Source organism: Macrobrachium rosenbergii, chromosome 13 (assembly GCF_040412425.1).
Source record: "Macrobrachium rosenbergii isolate ZJJX-2024 chromosome 13, ASM4041242v1, whole genome shotgun sequence".
Lineage (NCBI taxonomy): Eukaryota > Metazoa > Arthropoda > Malacostraca > Decapoda > Palaemonidae > Macrobrachium > Macrobrachium rosenbergii.
The window spans coordinates 60,028,913-60,044,680 of record NC_089753.1 but is presented as its reverse complement, the minus strand read 5'-3'; the positions used below and the strand labels follow the sequence as shown (position 1 = coordinate 60,044,680).

Here is a 15,768-nt window from a genome sequence, read left to right as displayed (position 1 = left end):
ACATGCTAGCTGGCTTAGCATAATAGATAATCTGAAGTTGAAGGTCATTAATTGAACTCCTATTAGAAGATGACAGTCTTCATGTCATCCAGAACGGAAGACTAGTATTGTTTTAACAAGGCTGTGTTTAGGACATACACATGCTACTCATAGGTGTTTAATGCAAAGTGGGGAAGGGAGACATGCTTCAATCTGCAGCTCCTACCAAGAAGTTTTAACTGTAAAACACTTCCTAACTGACTGCCCACTTTTTACCCAAGAGAGGAGTTACCTCCCTGCATGGCAGGTCCTTGAGTAAGGTACTTGGTAATAATTATGTAGGTAAATTAATGCTGTTTTTAAAGAAAATAGCTTTCTTTATATATAGGTTTCAGCTTTTTTTTCACAAGATTTTAAATATTTGATTTTGTTTATTAAAGGATATTATTTTTTAGTTTTTTTATTTATCGTAGTTTTGGATGAATTTTAGTTTATTTACAATCTTAGATCCAGAGAGCTAATTTGCCTAAGTTCCCCCAGTGATTAGCATGTTTCCTAAATTCTATAAATCAGTCAGTCTTCCTGTCTTTCATTTCATCACAGATGGGCAGATCAATGGCCTTTTATTATTAAGTGTGCTCATAAATTATGTATTACACTTGTTTTCCTGCTGTTGCATTATTAATCATGTAATGTTTATCTTTGCTACAGTTTACAGATGTACATGAGAGCAACATTTATTGAAAATGTGATAAGTATTTAATCAGTCTCTTTATATGGCAGGCCAGTACATGGGCTCATCTTCCTTTTCAAATGGCAGCAAGAAGACCAGCCATCTGGAACAGTTGTCCAAGATAACAGACTTGATAAAATATTCTTTGCAAAACAGGTACTGTACAGTTTACAGTTTTTGTGCATTTCAACAGGGAAATGTTAATTAACAAACAACAGGCTTAACAAATATAACTGGTAACTAAAGTTGTCATAGTTCATGCATTCCTGTATTCATGGTCACTTTTTTCTGATGTTTCAGCAAACATTTTCTTTGTTGTTTGGGCAATGAAAGAAAAGTCATAACCCTTATCAAAGTGAATTTTGGTGTTTTTTTCTGAAATTTTGAATTGGTTATATTGATAACATTTACTTTATGGTGGTGTTTAGTTGTGTAGTATACTTGCTTATCAAAGGTATTTTTGTCATGCCTAGTTACCTAATTTGCCCTTTTGTTTTGAGAAAATCAATGTCCATGCTAAAGAACAGTCCCAAGAGCAGTAATAGAAGACTACAATTAAAGGGCCTGCTTAGTCAGAAACCATATAAGACTGTGGTGTTACCAAGACTGGGACATCAACTGATGGAGCTTGCACAAAGAATCTGGAAATGGGATCACTGAAGCAGGGCAAAGCTTTCACCAAGTACTAAATAGTCCCCTTGGCAAGATCAAGGCAGAGCCAGTGAAAGAGCCTTTGCCAAGTATGGGATGAGAAATATGTAGGACATGGAGGTAACTTAGACTGAAATTAAACCAGTGGCCAAGTCCTGAACAATCTAGTTAACAATATTGCTTTTAACTCTGTGCATGAGATTGATGTATGTTCCATTCATAAAGAAAAATATCGTATGGTAATATTAATTTCTTTAGTAAAATAGTTGTGTTGCCAGTGATCTTAGGCCTTGAATGTGTCACAATTGTCAGTTGGTTGGATGTGAGAGATGGTGTTGGGAGGCAGTAACAAGACTGCAGTGTCATATGTGGTTTTGTATTGACTTAGAGCATCATCAACGAAGAGATGAAACCTGTCAGGATTTTTACTATGCCTATGTACTGCTCAAGATTTAGCAAGATATAACGCCATGTAGCTAAGGCTGATACAGTAGTTTGTTATCCATGTCATCTGAGTTTCACTTAAGAGATTACTCGAAACTGCATTTAGCGAATCCTTACTGTACCCTTGATATTCTGAGTGGTATATTAAGAAGAGAGACATCAATTTTTATTTTGGCATTGGAAATCTTTGCAATGGTGATATGTTCTTTGGCAGCTTTGAACCTTAGTATAATCTTTTCCTTGATGATGAAACTTTAATGAGATGTTATCATCAAGAAGATAATGTTTCCTAAAGAACTGAAGTTCTGTCCTCTTCTTGAAGCCCTCACACTCACAACAATTTGTTGTAAATGTTCTCTAGTAATCAGATCTTCTAACTTGACCCTTTCAATCAGCAAACAAAGACAAGCGTTTTATCATTAGCATTTAGATGGATAAGCTGGCCTGTCTCTGGTTAATATCCAGTCTCAGATGAATAGGTGCCCTCTTATCTCACACATCACAGAATTGAGCATCTTGGTGATCATTTTTGCTGCTAAAAAAACTCACCATAATAACTTCATCCTTGACTTCGCTTTCAAGAGCCAGGCTCTTGCACTGCTTGAGGAAGTGCACACAATTATCATACTTGCAGTCAGGAGATCCTTTTAGCAAATTTGAGATTATATAAAATTTTAATATTTACCGAGTGAAATTGCAAGCCAAAAATCATATAATATTTACTGAGTGAAATTGCAAGCCAAAAATCATATGCTAAACTATTTACAGTACTGTATTGTTTCTGTTATAAGGTACATTAGTTTAAAGGAGTTGAGACACAAGTAGACTGAAAGGGCTACACAAAACAATTTGTTGTCTAGCAAGAATGATTAGAGCAAAGGAAAGTTGAAGTTGCATCTAAGTGAGAAGAGATAAGGGGAAATCAGGAAAAGTACCGTCCACAGTATTTATGCAAGACACACTGTAGGCAGTACCCACACTTGGCCTAAAATTCAGACTTAAGGGAACAGGGCAACTAGACATGCTTCAGTCTCATGCAAGGCTGTTCTGTAGGTCATCTTCAAGACCATCATAGAATCATTTGAGGGAAACATAAGTCTCGCCTCTAGGCTAGAGTAATGATTGTCAGGACCTTAAAGGTCTTGAAGTGTCATCTCAGAGACAGACCTCAGGTCCTGAGCAGTTTGTGTGCAAAAATGGATCAGACAGTGGAATAATTTTCTTGTTGTAATTCTTGGGAATGACTAGCAAGTGTGTGAAAGAAGTTGATCATCAACCCTCCAGGAAGTTCCTCAGATGACAGGTGATGAAATCAGTGTAGGGTGAGCTTCTTGTAATTGTGTAGAGTATGACTGGCAGGAAAGATGGCCTTGTTTTTACATACCAGAATATGGTATTGTATGGTTTCTAGAGCTTCTGAAACATTCTAAGAACACAAAAACTGAGAATTATCAGTGAACCCAATCATTCATCAAATTGTTTTTGCTATCTGTAGTAGCAGTCTTTAAAGGTTATGACCTTGTGGTTAGATCTAGTTTGCACAGTGGATTTTATTTTTAAGGAACCTGGATATTTGGTAAAGGATATTGCTAAGGCATGCTAGATGATCATGAATTAAACACAAGCATAAACACTCGCTAAAAGCATGGTATTTGCTTTTTTTTAATTGAGTGGTAATTATTGTAAAATATACAAATATAGTAGAGAAGTTGTGTTGAGAACAAAAATATTAATTTCAATCATGAAAAGAGAGGGTTAACCATCGTTCTTCTGGCAGGGTTACATATGCTGTTATTTTTATTGATATTTTTCGTTTCATGAGGCTGCCTAGTGTGTTAATACTGTAGAGTCTTCTTAAGTATTTATAAGGGTCATGCATCCTAAGGTATTCAAGATAAAGAAAAAATCACTAAAGGTGTGAAGCAAGCATCAGTGATGAATTAAAATTGGCCATGTTCCCCTCATTTATTCAACTGTGATTCTTACAGTGACTCTGAGAAACATGTACACAACCCATTTGGATTCAGTTAAGGATGTGAAGTGTGGTTTTTGTCTTATTTAAATGCCTGTTTTACTTTGTAAGAGTTGATGTGCAATTAATGGCAAAATATCATCCGTGTACCCTTATACAGTATTGTACAGAACACTGTTTTTTAAATTAATTTTAGTGGTAATTATCACATTTAATTAAGCAGAACTGTTCAGAAAGTAACCTCCATTTAAGTTAAGAACCCCCTGTGTTTTATGTAGCATTATCCAGGTGGTTGGAAACCATGGAGTCATCCTAAAATTTTATCATGAACTTAGTCTCTTATTAGATAAATGGTGAGGGATTACACCATTGCCTCTCACCACATTAATTAGAGACCACTTATTTCATGGTGCTACTGGTCTCCTACCCTGCAATTGACTATTCCTGCATTTCTGTCATTTTTTGATATTTTTGTTATAGTGAGTGGCTTCCACTAGCATTTGATTATCTTGGAGAAAAAGTCAGTATTTCTTCTGCCCAATGATTACTTAACATTTGGGCAAGGAGACTACTAAGCAGTAAAGTAGTACCTGTATAGTGTAAGTCGAATATGTAGTAATTTTTTCTTTTTAACATGAAACTTTTAAAAACGTTTAATGAACATGATTTATATTGACATGGAGAAGGTGAATTTAAATGTACTGTGAAGTATTTTACACATTTGAATTTTTTTTTTTCAGATGATCAACAATGCTTGTGCGACACAAGCTATTCTTTCAGTTTTGCTGAATACCAAGCATGCTGATGTGCAATTGGGTCCCACACTAACAGAATTCAAGGAATTCACACAGACTTTTGATGCCCATATGAAAGGATTGGCACTCTCAAACTCTGATACAATTCGCAATGTTCACAATTCTTTTGCTAAGTAAGTTTCAAATACAGTATTTCTTTCGTGTCAGAAAAGTTTTTACCGCAGTTACTGCTATTAATGTTGTGCTACAGTAGGTATGTGTAAACTTTCACCGCTGCTAATTGACTGTTAACTCAGGTGCACAGTGTAGTTAAACTGAAGCTATGACACTTCAAGTATAGGCAGTCCCCAGTTAACGGTGGGCTCGGTTAACAGCGATCCGGTTTTATGGGGCTTGTCTAGCAACGAAAATCAGCAATTTTCGGCGCCGAAAATCGCCAATTTCCGCTTATCTGCGCCGATAATTAGGTATTGGCGCCGATACATACCAAACAGAGGTGCCGATAACCAAAAATCGGTGCTTTTCGGTGCCGATAACCGAAAATCGGTGCTTTTCGACGCCGATAACCGAAAATCGGTGCTTTTCGACGCCGTTAACCGCCAAAAAAGCGCCGAAATCGCTGATTTTCAGTTATCATCACACCCTTAGAAACGGAACCCCGCCGATAACCGGGGACTGCCTGTATCAATACAATAAACACACCTTATGTTTTACCACTACAAAGTGTATTTTGTGTTCCATAAGTCGTCACACATCCATTTCCTCCAGTCTATATTGTTTTACCTTTTTTGTCATCTTAATAGTCAACAGTTATGAAATTTATGATTACATGACTTGCAAATATTTTATAATTACAGTAGTTATTATATTGGGTAATTTGTGTTTAATGTATGCCATGTTGCTTGTTCTTTATTTAGTTGGCCACCCTGAGATTTCTTTATTGCTGTATTTCTTATGAACTTTTCATTTATACGGAGTTTTTACTGTAAAAGTATTTTTTTTAGTCTGTTTTGTTCTGATATGGTGAACACATTCTAAAGTATGAGAGCAGTAGCTTGCATGTGTTATTCTATATATTGATTTGATTTTGTTCTTTCATGCTTTTGCTGTGGGGAAGTTCTGGTCTATAACAGAATAGCACTTGGCCTCAGCAGCACAGAATGATAATTTTACTTTTGTAATGATTCCTTATTGAAGACTTTTAGGCAAAATCTTGAATTTGGGGGTACTACTCTGGTGGACGGTAGGTATAGACAAAAACCTGTTGTAAGTTCATGGGCTTTCAAGAGAGATTCACATACTCTACCTAACTTCAGGATAAACTGCCTCATTGAGGATGTCTACTTGGAAATTGTTGCTTACAGGGAGGCTCAGAATAGCTGTGAATGGAAGAGGATTTACATTGACAGAAGAAAGATTTTGAAAATGTTACTAATGAAGGGGAGCAGATTTGTGAGAAGACTCATGAAAAGCAGTGTCTAAAATAGATCTGATACTATATTATTTGGGATGAATCTTACCTACTGTTAGCTTAGTAGCTTACATCCCCACACCAATAGGCAAGTCGACATTCAAACAAAAGATCAAATGACTGGCTAATTCACTTGTTCTCCACCAGGTGTTTTTCGAATGTTTAAGCTCTCATCAGAATTCTCCTTGCTGCCATTGTGTTAGCAGAATGTTGATTTTTTAGGGGATACACACCTTTTACACCTGCTACAATGGTTGTAAGTGTGATTTTCAGAATAGATGTGAGGAAGTAGGGATTTTTGAAGGACTTTTCTGCTTAAGATCATTAGTATAGGAAGAGAAGGGAAGCAGTTAGATTGCGAAGCAATTAGTAAGGTCAGGTTATCAACCTGTCATTTCTCCCCCTTCTCCAAGTCCTTCTTCTGTAGTTATGCATACTCAGTTTAGGCTTTTCCTTTGTTAATGCTTTAGTTAGTACTGAGGCTTCCTCTTTAGCTCCACCTTCTGCTCCCCTTTTGGTTCAGGAAAAGCGTATTGAGAATTTAGAACAGGACGTAAACCTTATTATGGTCAATGCAAGGTTTGTCTGAATTGGTTAAGGAACTGCTCCAGGTCCCCCAATGGTGCAGTCATTTTTGCATTCCCTCATAGGAGGTAAAGTGTCAGTGCCCACGCCAGTCCGTAGCCCGAGCCTAGGACTACCCTGTGACAGTTGGATTCAGAGAGAGAAGTCCACTGTTAGGGAACCAGGTGTTCTTGAGGCGATGTGGTTCTGTGCCCCCTATCACCTGCCTCTCCGTTTTTTTACATTCAGAGTCTTGTATAATGCATTAGCTGAAAGATCATTTTGGTAAACGTTAATCTTCACTACATATGCAACTTCTGCTGTCATCGGCACCTAGTATGAGGTTGTTAGTACCGATGGGACTAATTATACAAGTATAGACAGTTTTATTAGGAATCATGTCTGTATCTGGTTTTACTTATTCTGATGTTATGTCAACTCAGTTGATTGTGCAACCAACCTCTTCATCATTTACTCATTCTAAATCCTTGTCTACTAGCCTATTCCTCTTTCTCCGTCAAAATGCACTTGTTCGTTCTTTATCATGCCTTTTCTTCGACTGTTAGCAAATCTCTTACTTTTGCCTCTATTAATGTTTTTCTTTCCATATCTACCATGTTACAGTATCTTCTGTTATTTACAAGCTAGATCTTATTTTAGCTACCTAGCTTTCTACGGATGCGTTGTATGGGAATGCTCTTAAGTCTGTCGACTCATTCTCAGACGAGGCAACTTTCCCATTGTTCATATGCGGAACAAACCTTTGGTCTTAAATTTAGGATAAATCTTCTGGCGCCAGCTGGAAACCGGTTAAAAAATAATCAAAATCATGTGTGCGTCGAATTTGTGGCATCTGGCATCTAGTACGCAGATGAGGTGGTAGCGGGTCAGAGATCTAGCTGGAACCTTGTGATGCATCAGTCTTTCTTCAACCGCCTTGGAGAGCAGATATTTGCTTTTACTGTCCTTTCCCCAAGCCAATTTTTGTCCTAAGCCTTCCCAACTCTCCCATTTTTTTTTGCACCTTGTTTTCTTTCACTCAGGTGAGTCGCTTCAACTGTGTTTTCCTGACTATCGATGAAGCATTTTCCTGCCTACCTTTCATCGAGTCATGGATGGGGTACACGTGCTGGGTTGCTCTCATCTCCTGTCGCTAGGGGACATCTGTCTCCTCCTGTTGCCAGTAAACAGATGTCTCCTTCTGTCACCAAGAGACAGCGGTCTCCTCCTGTCACCGGGAGACAGCTGTCTTCCTCCTGTTGCCGGGAGACAGCTGTCTTCCCCTGTCGCCGGGAGACAGCTGTCTTCCCCCTGTCGCCAGGAGACAGCTGTCTTCCCCCTGTCGCCGGGAGACAGCTGTCTTCCCCCTGTCGCCAGGAGACAGCTGTCTTCCCCCTGTCGCCGGGAGACAGCTGTCTTCCTCCTTTCGCCGGGAGACAGCTGTCTTCCTCCTGTTGCCAGGAGACAGCACCTCTGGCAGAAGAAGAGTTTGAATTGGAGGATCTCCTTCAGTTTGATCGGTGTTGCTGGAGCTTGCGCTTCACTGTATATCCTCATTTAGTTGAGGAAAGAGACCGCACAGAGAATAAGTCTTGATTGTCTTTGAGTATTTTGCCGCCCTTTAAGTATTTGGAGAAGGAGAACCCAAGCTTTCTCCTTCAATTACAGCGTGTTTCGTAAATTTTCTCCTACATGAGTGCACAAAGCACCTATAGGTCTGCCTGCTGGCAGAGCACTGACTCTTGCGACACAGCCACGTAAACCATCTTTGGTAGAAGATTCAGTTTTCTCTTTCCTGTGAAGAGACAAACTCGCGACTGACAAGCGCTTTGGACATACTGAATCAGAGTCTCAGTTTAGATTGTTCAAGTTTTTATCTTTTATTGAACTTGTGCTCAGTATTTTTCCTCTTCTCAGTGTCAGCTTAGAGAGGCTGAGGCTCCAGCTTAGTGTGTTGTTGGCCCCTGCTTAGTGTTTTGGCACCAGCTTGGGGAGTTTCTGATACTACAGACTAATGTTCTCATGCTTATACCAACTCTGTTTGGAAAAAATGAGAACACTTATGCTCCTGTCTGTAGAAAAGGCTTATGTTGCACAGGTTAAGGTGATAAGGGAGTTCATATCGGTGCAAGTCTTATTTTATACCTTTCGGGGGTAATATACCTTTCAGGGGTAAGTTCAGCCCTCAGGTTCTTGTACATGGCCAATTGCAAGCCTCCTGGTATGCTTGGAGAGACTTAGGAGAAGACCTTACATGGTGGAGGCAGTGAAAGAGGGTTGTGATTCCTTTTAGGTTACCCTCCACTGGTTTAGTCTCCTATAGCTCTTCCTCTGTCTTCTCCAGCAGAATTCTCTCATTCTTTAGTAGTAGGTTGTAAATTAGAGATAAAAAAAGAATGCAAATTAGAGAGAAAGAAAGAAATGGGCGAAGTGGTAATTCACTGGGATTTTACTTCTTGACATTTTCCTAGCTCCATAAGCGACTGGAGGTTGGTGACCATTGTTGGACAAATTGAGACTGAATGACTGTACGTGTGTGTCCCCCATGCTTTTTGTTTTTCCAGCATGATTTTAGTGACTTTCCAAAAGAACGATCAGATGTTTTGGTGGATGCGCAGGAGACTTTTTTCTCATAACAGTACTTCATCAATCACCCAAGTTCCTTTGTGGTGTATTTACAGAGGAGGTATTGCTGTTCAAGGTGCTTTCTTTGAGCTCATGTACAACGTCTTTATAAGTATTCACAGGGAATTTGTTGCCCATAGGTGGGTGGGTGTTGATTTTTAGGAGCAAGAAATCTTTTCCTTTTAAGTCAACTGGTTCAAGTTGGCCAACTCTTGAGTATGCCAAAGGCCAAGGTTCTGTTGCTTCACCTGGCTCAGATTGTGCAGTATGATTTTCAGTCAACTCCCCTAACTCCTCGTTCTTATTTAGTGATATGGGGATAATACTTGAATTTATAGGTTTGTCTGTCAGAAGACAAATAGGCACTTGCTTCTTAAAAAATTTCTGCCCCAAAGGAAGCTTCCTAAGTGATACAGGCTTTCTTTGTTAGGAAACATGGCCTCACTGAGGATTTTGTCAGAATAATCGGGCTCAATTACAGTACAGTCTCAGCCTAATGTTCATTAAACTTGTAAGTAATCCAGGACCCTCATTGTCACCAGGTTTTGTAGGAGGGATGCTGAAACCAAGAGTTGACCTTTTTATTCTTAAACCTACTTCCATGTTTTGTTTTTTCCCCTCTGTCATGTAACACAAAACAAAGAATTTTGACTAGTGTTGTTACACTTACATACAACATAGAAGGGTCAACACAACACCTGGTAAAGCTTACTAGAGGTCAGGGAAATGGAAAGACCATTTGCAGATACCTAGCAGCTTTATACCTGGTCAGAAACAAAGTCATAGTGGAAAGATTGCTTCTTTGAGTGAAATGAACAACATGATATTTGTTTTGATAATTGACTCTGTGGAAGGACTGTTTTTGGCGATTGGGGCTTCAGAAGAACAAAACTACCCACAGAGTGGCTATTACATCTGCAAGTTTGAATGGGATTAGAGAAGTGCTAAGTGTAGAATTATAGTTGGTTACTACTCCTTTGAGGGCCCTCAGGCTTGAGCAGTGGATGTGTTCAAGTTTGGCCTGATTCAGACCCATATGCCTTTCCCCTCTAGCTACTATAAGGAAGTATTGAGCAAATTTCATGTTCAAGAATTGCTCAGTGACTAGTGTAGAGCTGTGGGTAACCTCAGAGCAAATGATTTTCGAACTTTATAGCTCTCATGGTAGATGCATCTCTTATTCTTCCATTAAGGAGAAATATACTCAGAGTATAGAATTTCATACACTCCCACTAACTTCTGCATCTCACACTTAACTGCTTGGAGATGCTCGACTGTCTCCTCCCAATAGGGGATTTTCAAAGGTATCTGGGTTCTGTCCTTAATCAAGTGGAGAACAACCATGGCCTTGTGTCAGAAGCTCAGAGGCAGTGGTTTGTTTAGTGCTTAGAGTGCCTTTCTAGAGGAATTTTCAGCACCTGGAACCTTGTAGACATCTAACTTTGTTTTCTTGGCTATAGTAAGACTTTTTCGCCATCTGCTTTCAAGGTTATCATTCCACACTTTTCTTGGTATTGTGTCATGTGCTATTAGATCTGGCTTGTAATCAGCACCTGAAGGTTTTGAAGTCAGTTGAGATGGAAGCTCCTTCAACTCAGTACTGTATCAATCAGTCTCTGGAGTTATTTACTATGAAAACTTCATTTATTTAGCACTATCAACTGTTAAAAAGAGTATATTTATTGCAAGCACTCTCCTTAAGGCAGTTGTAAGGGAATGCTATTTTATCTTTTGCATTATAGCTCAGAATGAGATTAAGGCAAAACTTTTCAGAGAACTGTAAGAATTCCATTTAACCTGTGGTGGGGAAGAAGAGGAAACAATTCTTTGTCATGTTGGAGCAGTTAAAACTTACTTAAATAGGTTAAGCCTGAAAGAGCAGTTATCTTTTTATTTTGTGATTTTAGAACCTAGAACATTTGTGTCAAAGGTTAAGCCTGGAGGAGGTAAAATTAACCTTTTTTTTTTGTGGGTTTAGAGAACATAGATGTCCTTGTCAAGGAGTAAGCCTGGAAGAGGCAAAGTTAACCATTTATTTTGTGGTTTTAGAAACCTAGAATGTCTTTGTCAAAGGTTAAGCCTAGAGAAGACAAAGTTAACATTTTGTTTTGAGGTTTTAGAAAACCTAGATGTCTTTGTCAAAGGTTAATTCTGGAAGAGGCAAAGTTAACCTTTTTTTCTTTTGTTTTTACTTATAGAACTTACCTGGTAGTTACATATAGCTGTCGTCTCTGACGTCACGGCAGAATTTTAAATTTCGCGCTAGCGCTATAAACACCTAGGTGATCCCTCTACCAGCGCCCTCTATAGGTAACAAGGAACTATCCCAACAATGTTCTAGAACTCATTAAGTTTTTCTGCCGAGAGACCAGCAACACGGTCTCGTTCTTGGTTGAATTTTTGTCTGCAAGTTATACTTAAGTATTTCTTTGTGGTTTTTGCTAGCTAGCTAGCGCTTTGCAATTTGTGGTTGGAATTAATTCATTGTGTACAATATGTCTGATTCTGGATCTCAGTATAGGTATTGTGCTTTAGGCTGTAGGACTCGATTCCCCAAGGCGGCTATCGACCCCCATTCAGTTTGCTCTTCATGTAGGGGGTAAATTTTGTAATTTAGAGAATACATGTGAGGAATGTATGCATCTAACAACGGATGAATGATCAGCCTTAGAGAAATATCTACGAAAGTTAGAAAAGGACAGAGTCAGGAAGGCTTCGCAGAGGTCATCATCTGCTAAGTCTGTAGGGCAGGTAATTCAATCTGTTAACCTCTCTCCTATTAACTCTCCTTTGTCCGACCCTGTTGATCCCAATCCTATCACCGTGTCAGAGTTAAAAGTCCAGATGGACACTAAATTTTCATTAGTGCTTTCGGCCATCCAGACGATGGGCCCAAGCCATTGAAAAGTTGGCTCCTCGAAGTGAAGTGTTAGTGGAGGAGGTGTCTGTTCGCCCACTCGTTCTCCCAGGTCTAGACCTCTGTCGGACTCCTGGTTCAGGAGAGGGCATGTCGAAAAAGCCGATAGGAGGCGAGTGGGGCTTGCTCCCAACAGTCGCCCCTCAAGTATTCCTGTTGTGCAATCCCAGGATGCTTCCGCATGCCATAGAAAAGGCGCTGCTGGGGATGTGTCTTCTAGTGGTGCTGATTCTTTGACTCCTCCTCGAAGTGGGCGCTTCAAGCATTCTTCTCGCCCTCTCAAGAGGTCTCGCGCCGTCTCTCCTGCAGCGATTCCTAAGAAAAGATCATTGACGGATCCACAAGCGGGCTGTAGCTTCTGGGAGGATCCTGAAGCTTTTTCCTCCTCCTCTTCAGTGGATTCGCCCCCTTGTCGGAAGGAACCTACGCGTACCATTGCTAGTAGTAAGCGTGATTTCGTACCAGGAGTGTCTACATCTCGTCCAGCTTCATCGCAGATAGAGCCTCCTCCTACTACCGGTCAACAAGATCCCCGTTTTGTCGCTCAAGTTACGGACAAATTGACGGATCTTATTCAGTTCTTTTGTGGCGCTCGTGCTGCTTCGGGAGCACCTGTTGCGGAGGCGCTTCCTTTGAATGCGCCACAAGTCTTGGCGCAAGAGCCTCCCACTTCGCATGCACCAGTGAAGAGGCTCAACCAGGCGCTTCAGCATTCTTCTCTGGCTCCGGATACGCCACGTTCTGTTGGCGAGGCGCCACTTCAGCATGGCGCGGCGCCACACCTGGCGGATTCGGCGCCACTTCAGCATGGCGCGGCGCCACACCTGGCGGATTCGGCGCCACGTCGGCATGGTCGCAAGACTTTCGATTCCATGCAACCTATGTTTCGTCACGAGTTTCAAGAAACAGTTCCTGCACACCAATTGTCTCCTGTGTCTTCTGAAGAAGAGGAAGATGAAGAAGATGTAGAAATGGAAGAGGACGTTCCAGGAATCAAGGAGAAATCTTCTGGTTATAAGAAGTTACTCAAGTTTTTCGTCGAGAACTTTGGGGACTCTTTTTTAAGCCTTCGACTCGCATCTCTCCCAGATCGCAGTTTAAGAGGGACAATGCCTCGGATCCAGCTCCTTTTACACGCCTAGTATTGGCGATTTCGGCCAGGAAGGCTATCAAGAAGATTAATACCTGGCTCTCAGACAAGAGAGAGCAAGGCAAGAGTATGTTTTGTCTTCCACCCTCCAGATTGGCTCATCGCAGCCGCATGTGGTACGAGACTGGAGAACGTTTTTCCTTGGGTGTGTCTGCCTCCGCTTAAGGGGACTTCTCCAGTCTCGTGGATTCAAGTCGTCGCACAGCTCTTCAGTCAGTGAAGATCTTCTTCACGCAGTCGGAGTTGGATCATCTTCTCAAGAGTATTTTCGCTGTTGTGGAGGTCATCAGTTTCCTAGATTGGTCAGTGGCGGCTCTGGCTAGGAAAGTCAAAGAATTCGGACTTTCGGTTGCGCAGTTGACGGATTTCACTTCGGTAGTCGACTGCATAGACAAGGGAGAATGCGATAGTGCCTTGGAGCTAACTTCGATTTTTGCAACCGGAGTTCTGAAGAAACGACAACTCTGGTGCTCTTTTTTGGCGAAGGGTGTATCCCGCAACCAGAGGTCTGCTCTCCTCTTTGCCCCTTTGTCGAAGGACCACTTGTTCCTGAAGGAATTAGTTTGAGAGATTGCTGAAGCTCTCTCACGCAAAAAGCAACACAGGACCTTTTGGCTCAGTCAGCAAAGAAACCGAAGAAGGCTACTCCTGAAGCAACTTACGCCAAAACTTCGGTGTTTTCAGACACTTCCAAGACATTCGAGGGCAAGTCTACTTCTCGGCCCTTTTCCAAGTTCCGTGGGAAAGGGAAATCCTCTACTCGACCTTCCAATATTCAACAGAAGAAATGAGTGTGCTGTCCTCCACACAGCAGTAGGTGCCAGACTCCAGTCGTTCTCGGACGCCTGGCAAAAGGTCACTCAAGATCCTTGGACCTTACAGGTGATTCGGGAAGGGTACTCCATCCCATTCCAACAAAAGCCCCGTTGTCGGACGCTCCAGTCACTTTTCAAGCGTGCTCAAACGACTCTCAGAAGTTTTGCGCCCTTCGAGAAGAAGTAGAAGCACTACTAAGGAAACAAGCCATCAAATTAGTGCCGACCCCATGCTCTCCGGGTTTTACAACCGCCTCTTTTTAGTTTCAAAGGCGTCGGGAGGTTGGAGGCCAGTTCTAGACGTGAGCCCATTGAACGTTTTTGTAAAAAAGACGAAATTTTTGATGGAGACGACAGAGTCGGTGTTGGCATCTCTTCAACCGGGCGACTGGATGGTCTCGATAGACCTCCAGGATGCGTGTACTTCCATGTTCCAATCCATCAGGAATCAAGGAAGTTCCTGAGGTTTGTTTTCCAAGGCAAAGTATTCCAGTTCAGAGCTCTTTGTTTTGGACTGTCAACTGCACCTCAGGTGTTTACAAGAGTTCTGTCAACGGTGGTGAAGAATCTTCACTTGCAAGGAATAAGGATGTCAATGTATCTGGACGACTGGCTTATGAAAGCACACTCCAAAGCCAAATGTGTGGAGGACCTAATAAAGACATTATCTCTGGCAAAGGAACTAGGTCTACTAGTCAATGTTCCGAAATCGTCCCTCTCACCATCACAACAGATAGTTTATTTGGGAGTGAGGATGGACTCTCTGGCTTTTCGGGCTTCTCCATCAATACGGAGAGTAGAGTCTTGTCTAAGCAAGATAGACGACTTTCTACATCATGAGGTTTGCTCAGCCAACCAGTGGATGAGCTTGCTGGGGACTTTAGCCTCGATGGAGAAGTTAGTAAAACTGGGGAGACTCAAGATGAGGCCTCTGCAGTTTTATCTACAAAGCCAATGGCCACGCAAAACCCATCCGGTTCCTTTCTTTTCAAGATCTCAGATCGGATCAAGAAGGAGCTGGTCTGGTGGAATTCAAGAGAAAGACTAGAGGAGGGAATTTCTCTTTATATCAAGAACCCAGACCTCACTCTCTTGTCAGACGCTTGGATCAGGGGTGGGGAGCGACTTTAGACAACAAGGAATGTTGGGCCAGTGGCAGGAAGAACGGAAAGAACTGCACATAAATGTGAAAGAACTGAAAGCGGTACATCTAGCCTTGATGCAATTTCAACAAGAGGTAAAAGGCAAGGTAATTCTAGTTCAGTCGGACAACACGACAGCTCTTGCTTATATAAAAAGCAGGGGGCACTCATTCCTTCTCCCTGTATCAGACGACCAAGGAACTTTTAGAATGGTCAGAAGAGAACGAGGTCATGTTATTGACCAGGTTCATAAAAGGCGAGAGGAATGTAACAGTGGATCTCTTAAGCAGGAAGAATCAAGTCTTGCCCACGGAATGGACCTTACATCCGCAGGTTTGCAAACAGTTGTGGAATCTGTGGGGTTGTCCGCTAATAGACCTGTTTGCAACAGACAGAACAAAACGCCTCCCCGTATATTGCTCCCCAGATCCGGACGACAAGGCTCTTTGGGTGGATGCAATGACAATGAGTTGGGATTGCCTGGAACTTTACGCTTTTCCACCTTTCAAAATTATCAGGAAGGTCCTGGAAAAGTTCAGGAACCACAAGA

The 15,768-nt window shown here is 41.4% G+C and overlaps 1 protein-coding gene across 1 annotated transcript in view; it reads left to right on the top strand.

Moving 5' to 3' along the window:
* The window catches only part of Uch-L5 (ubiquitin carboxy-terminal hydrolase L5), an 82,414-nt gene that overhangs the window by 36,040 nt on the left and 30,606 nt on the right, over positions 1-15,768 (top strand). Inside the window, exons 3-4 of the mRNA XM_067115635.1 lie at positions 763-868; positions 4,520-4,707. Of these exons, the coding sequence (XP_066971736.1) occupies positions 763-868; positions 4,520-4,707 (294 nt within the window). The remainder of the gene's footprint in view (positions 1-762; positions 869-4,519; positions 4,708-15,768) is intronic.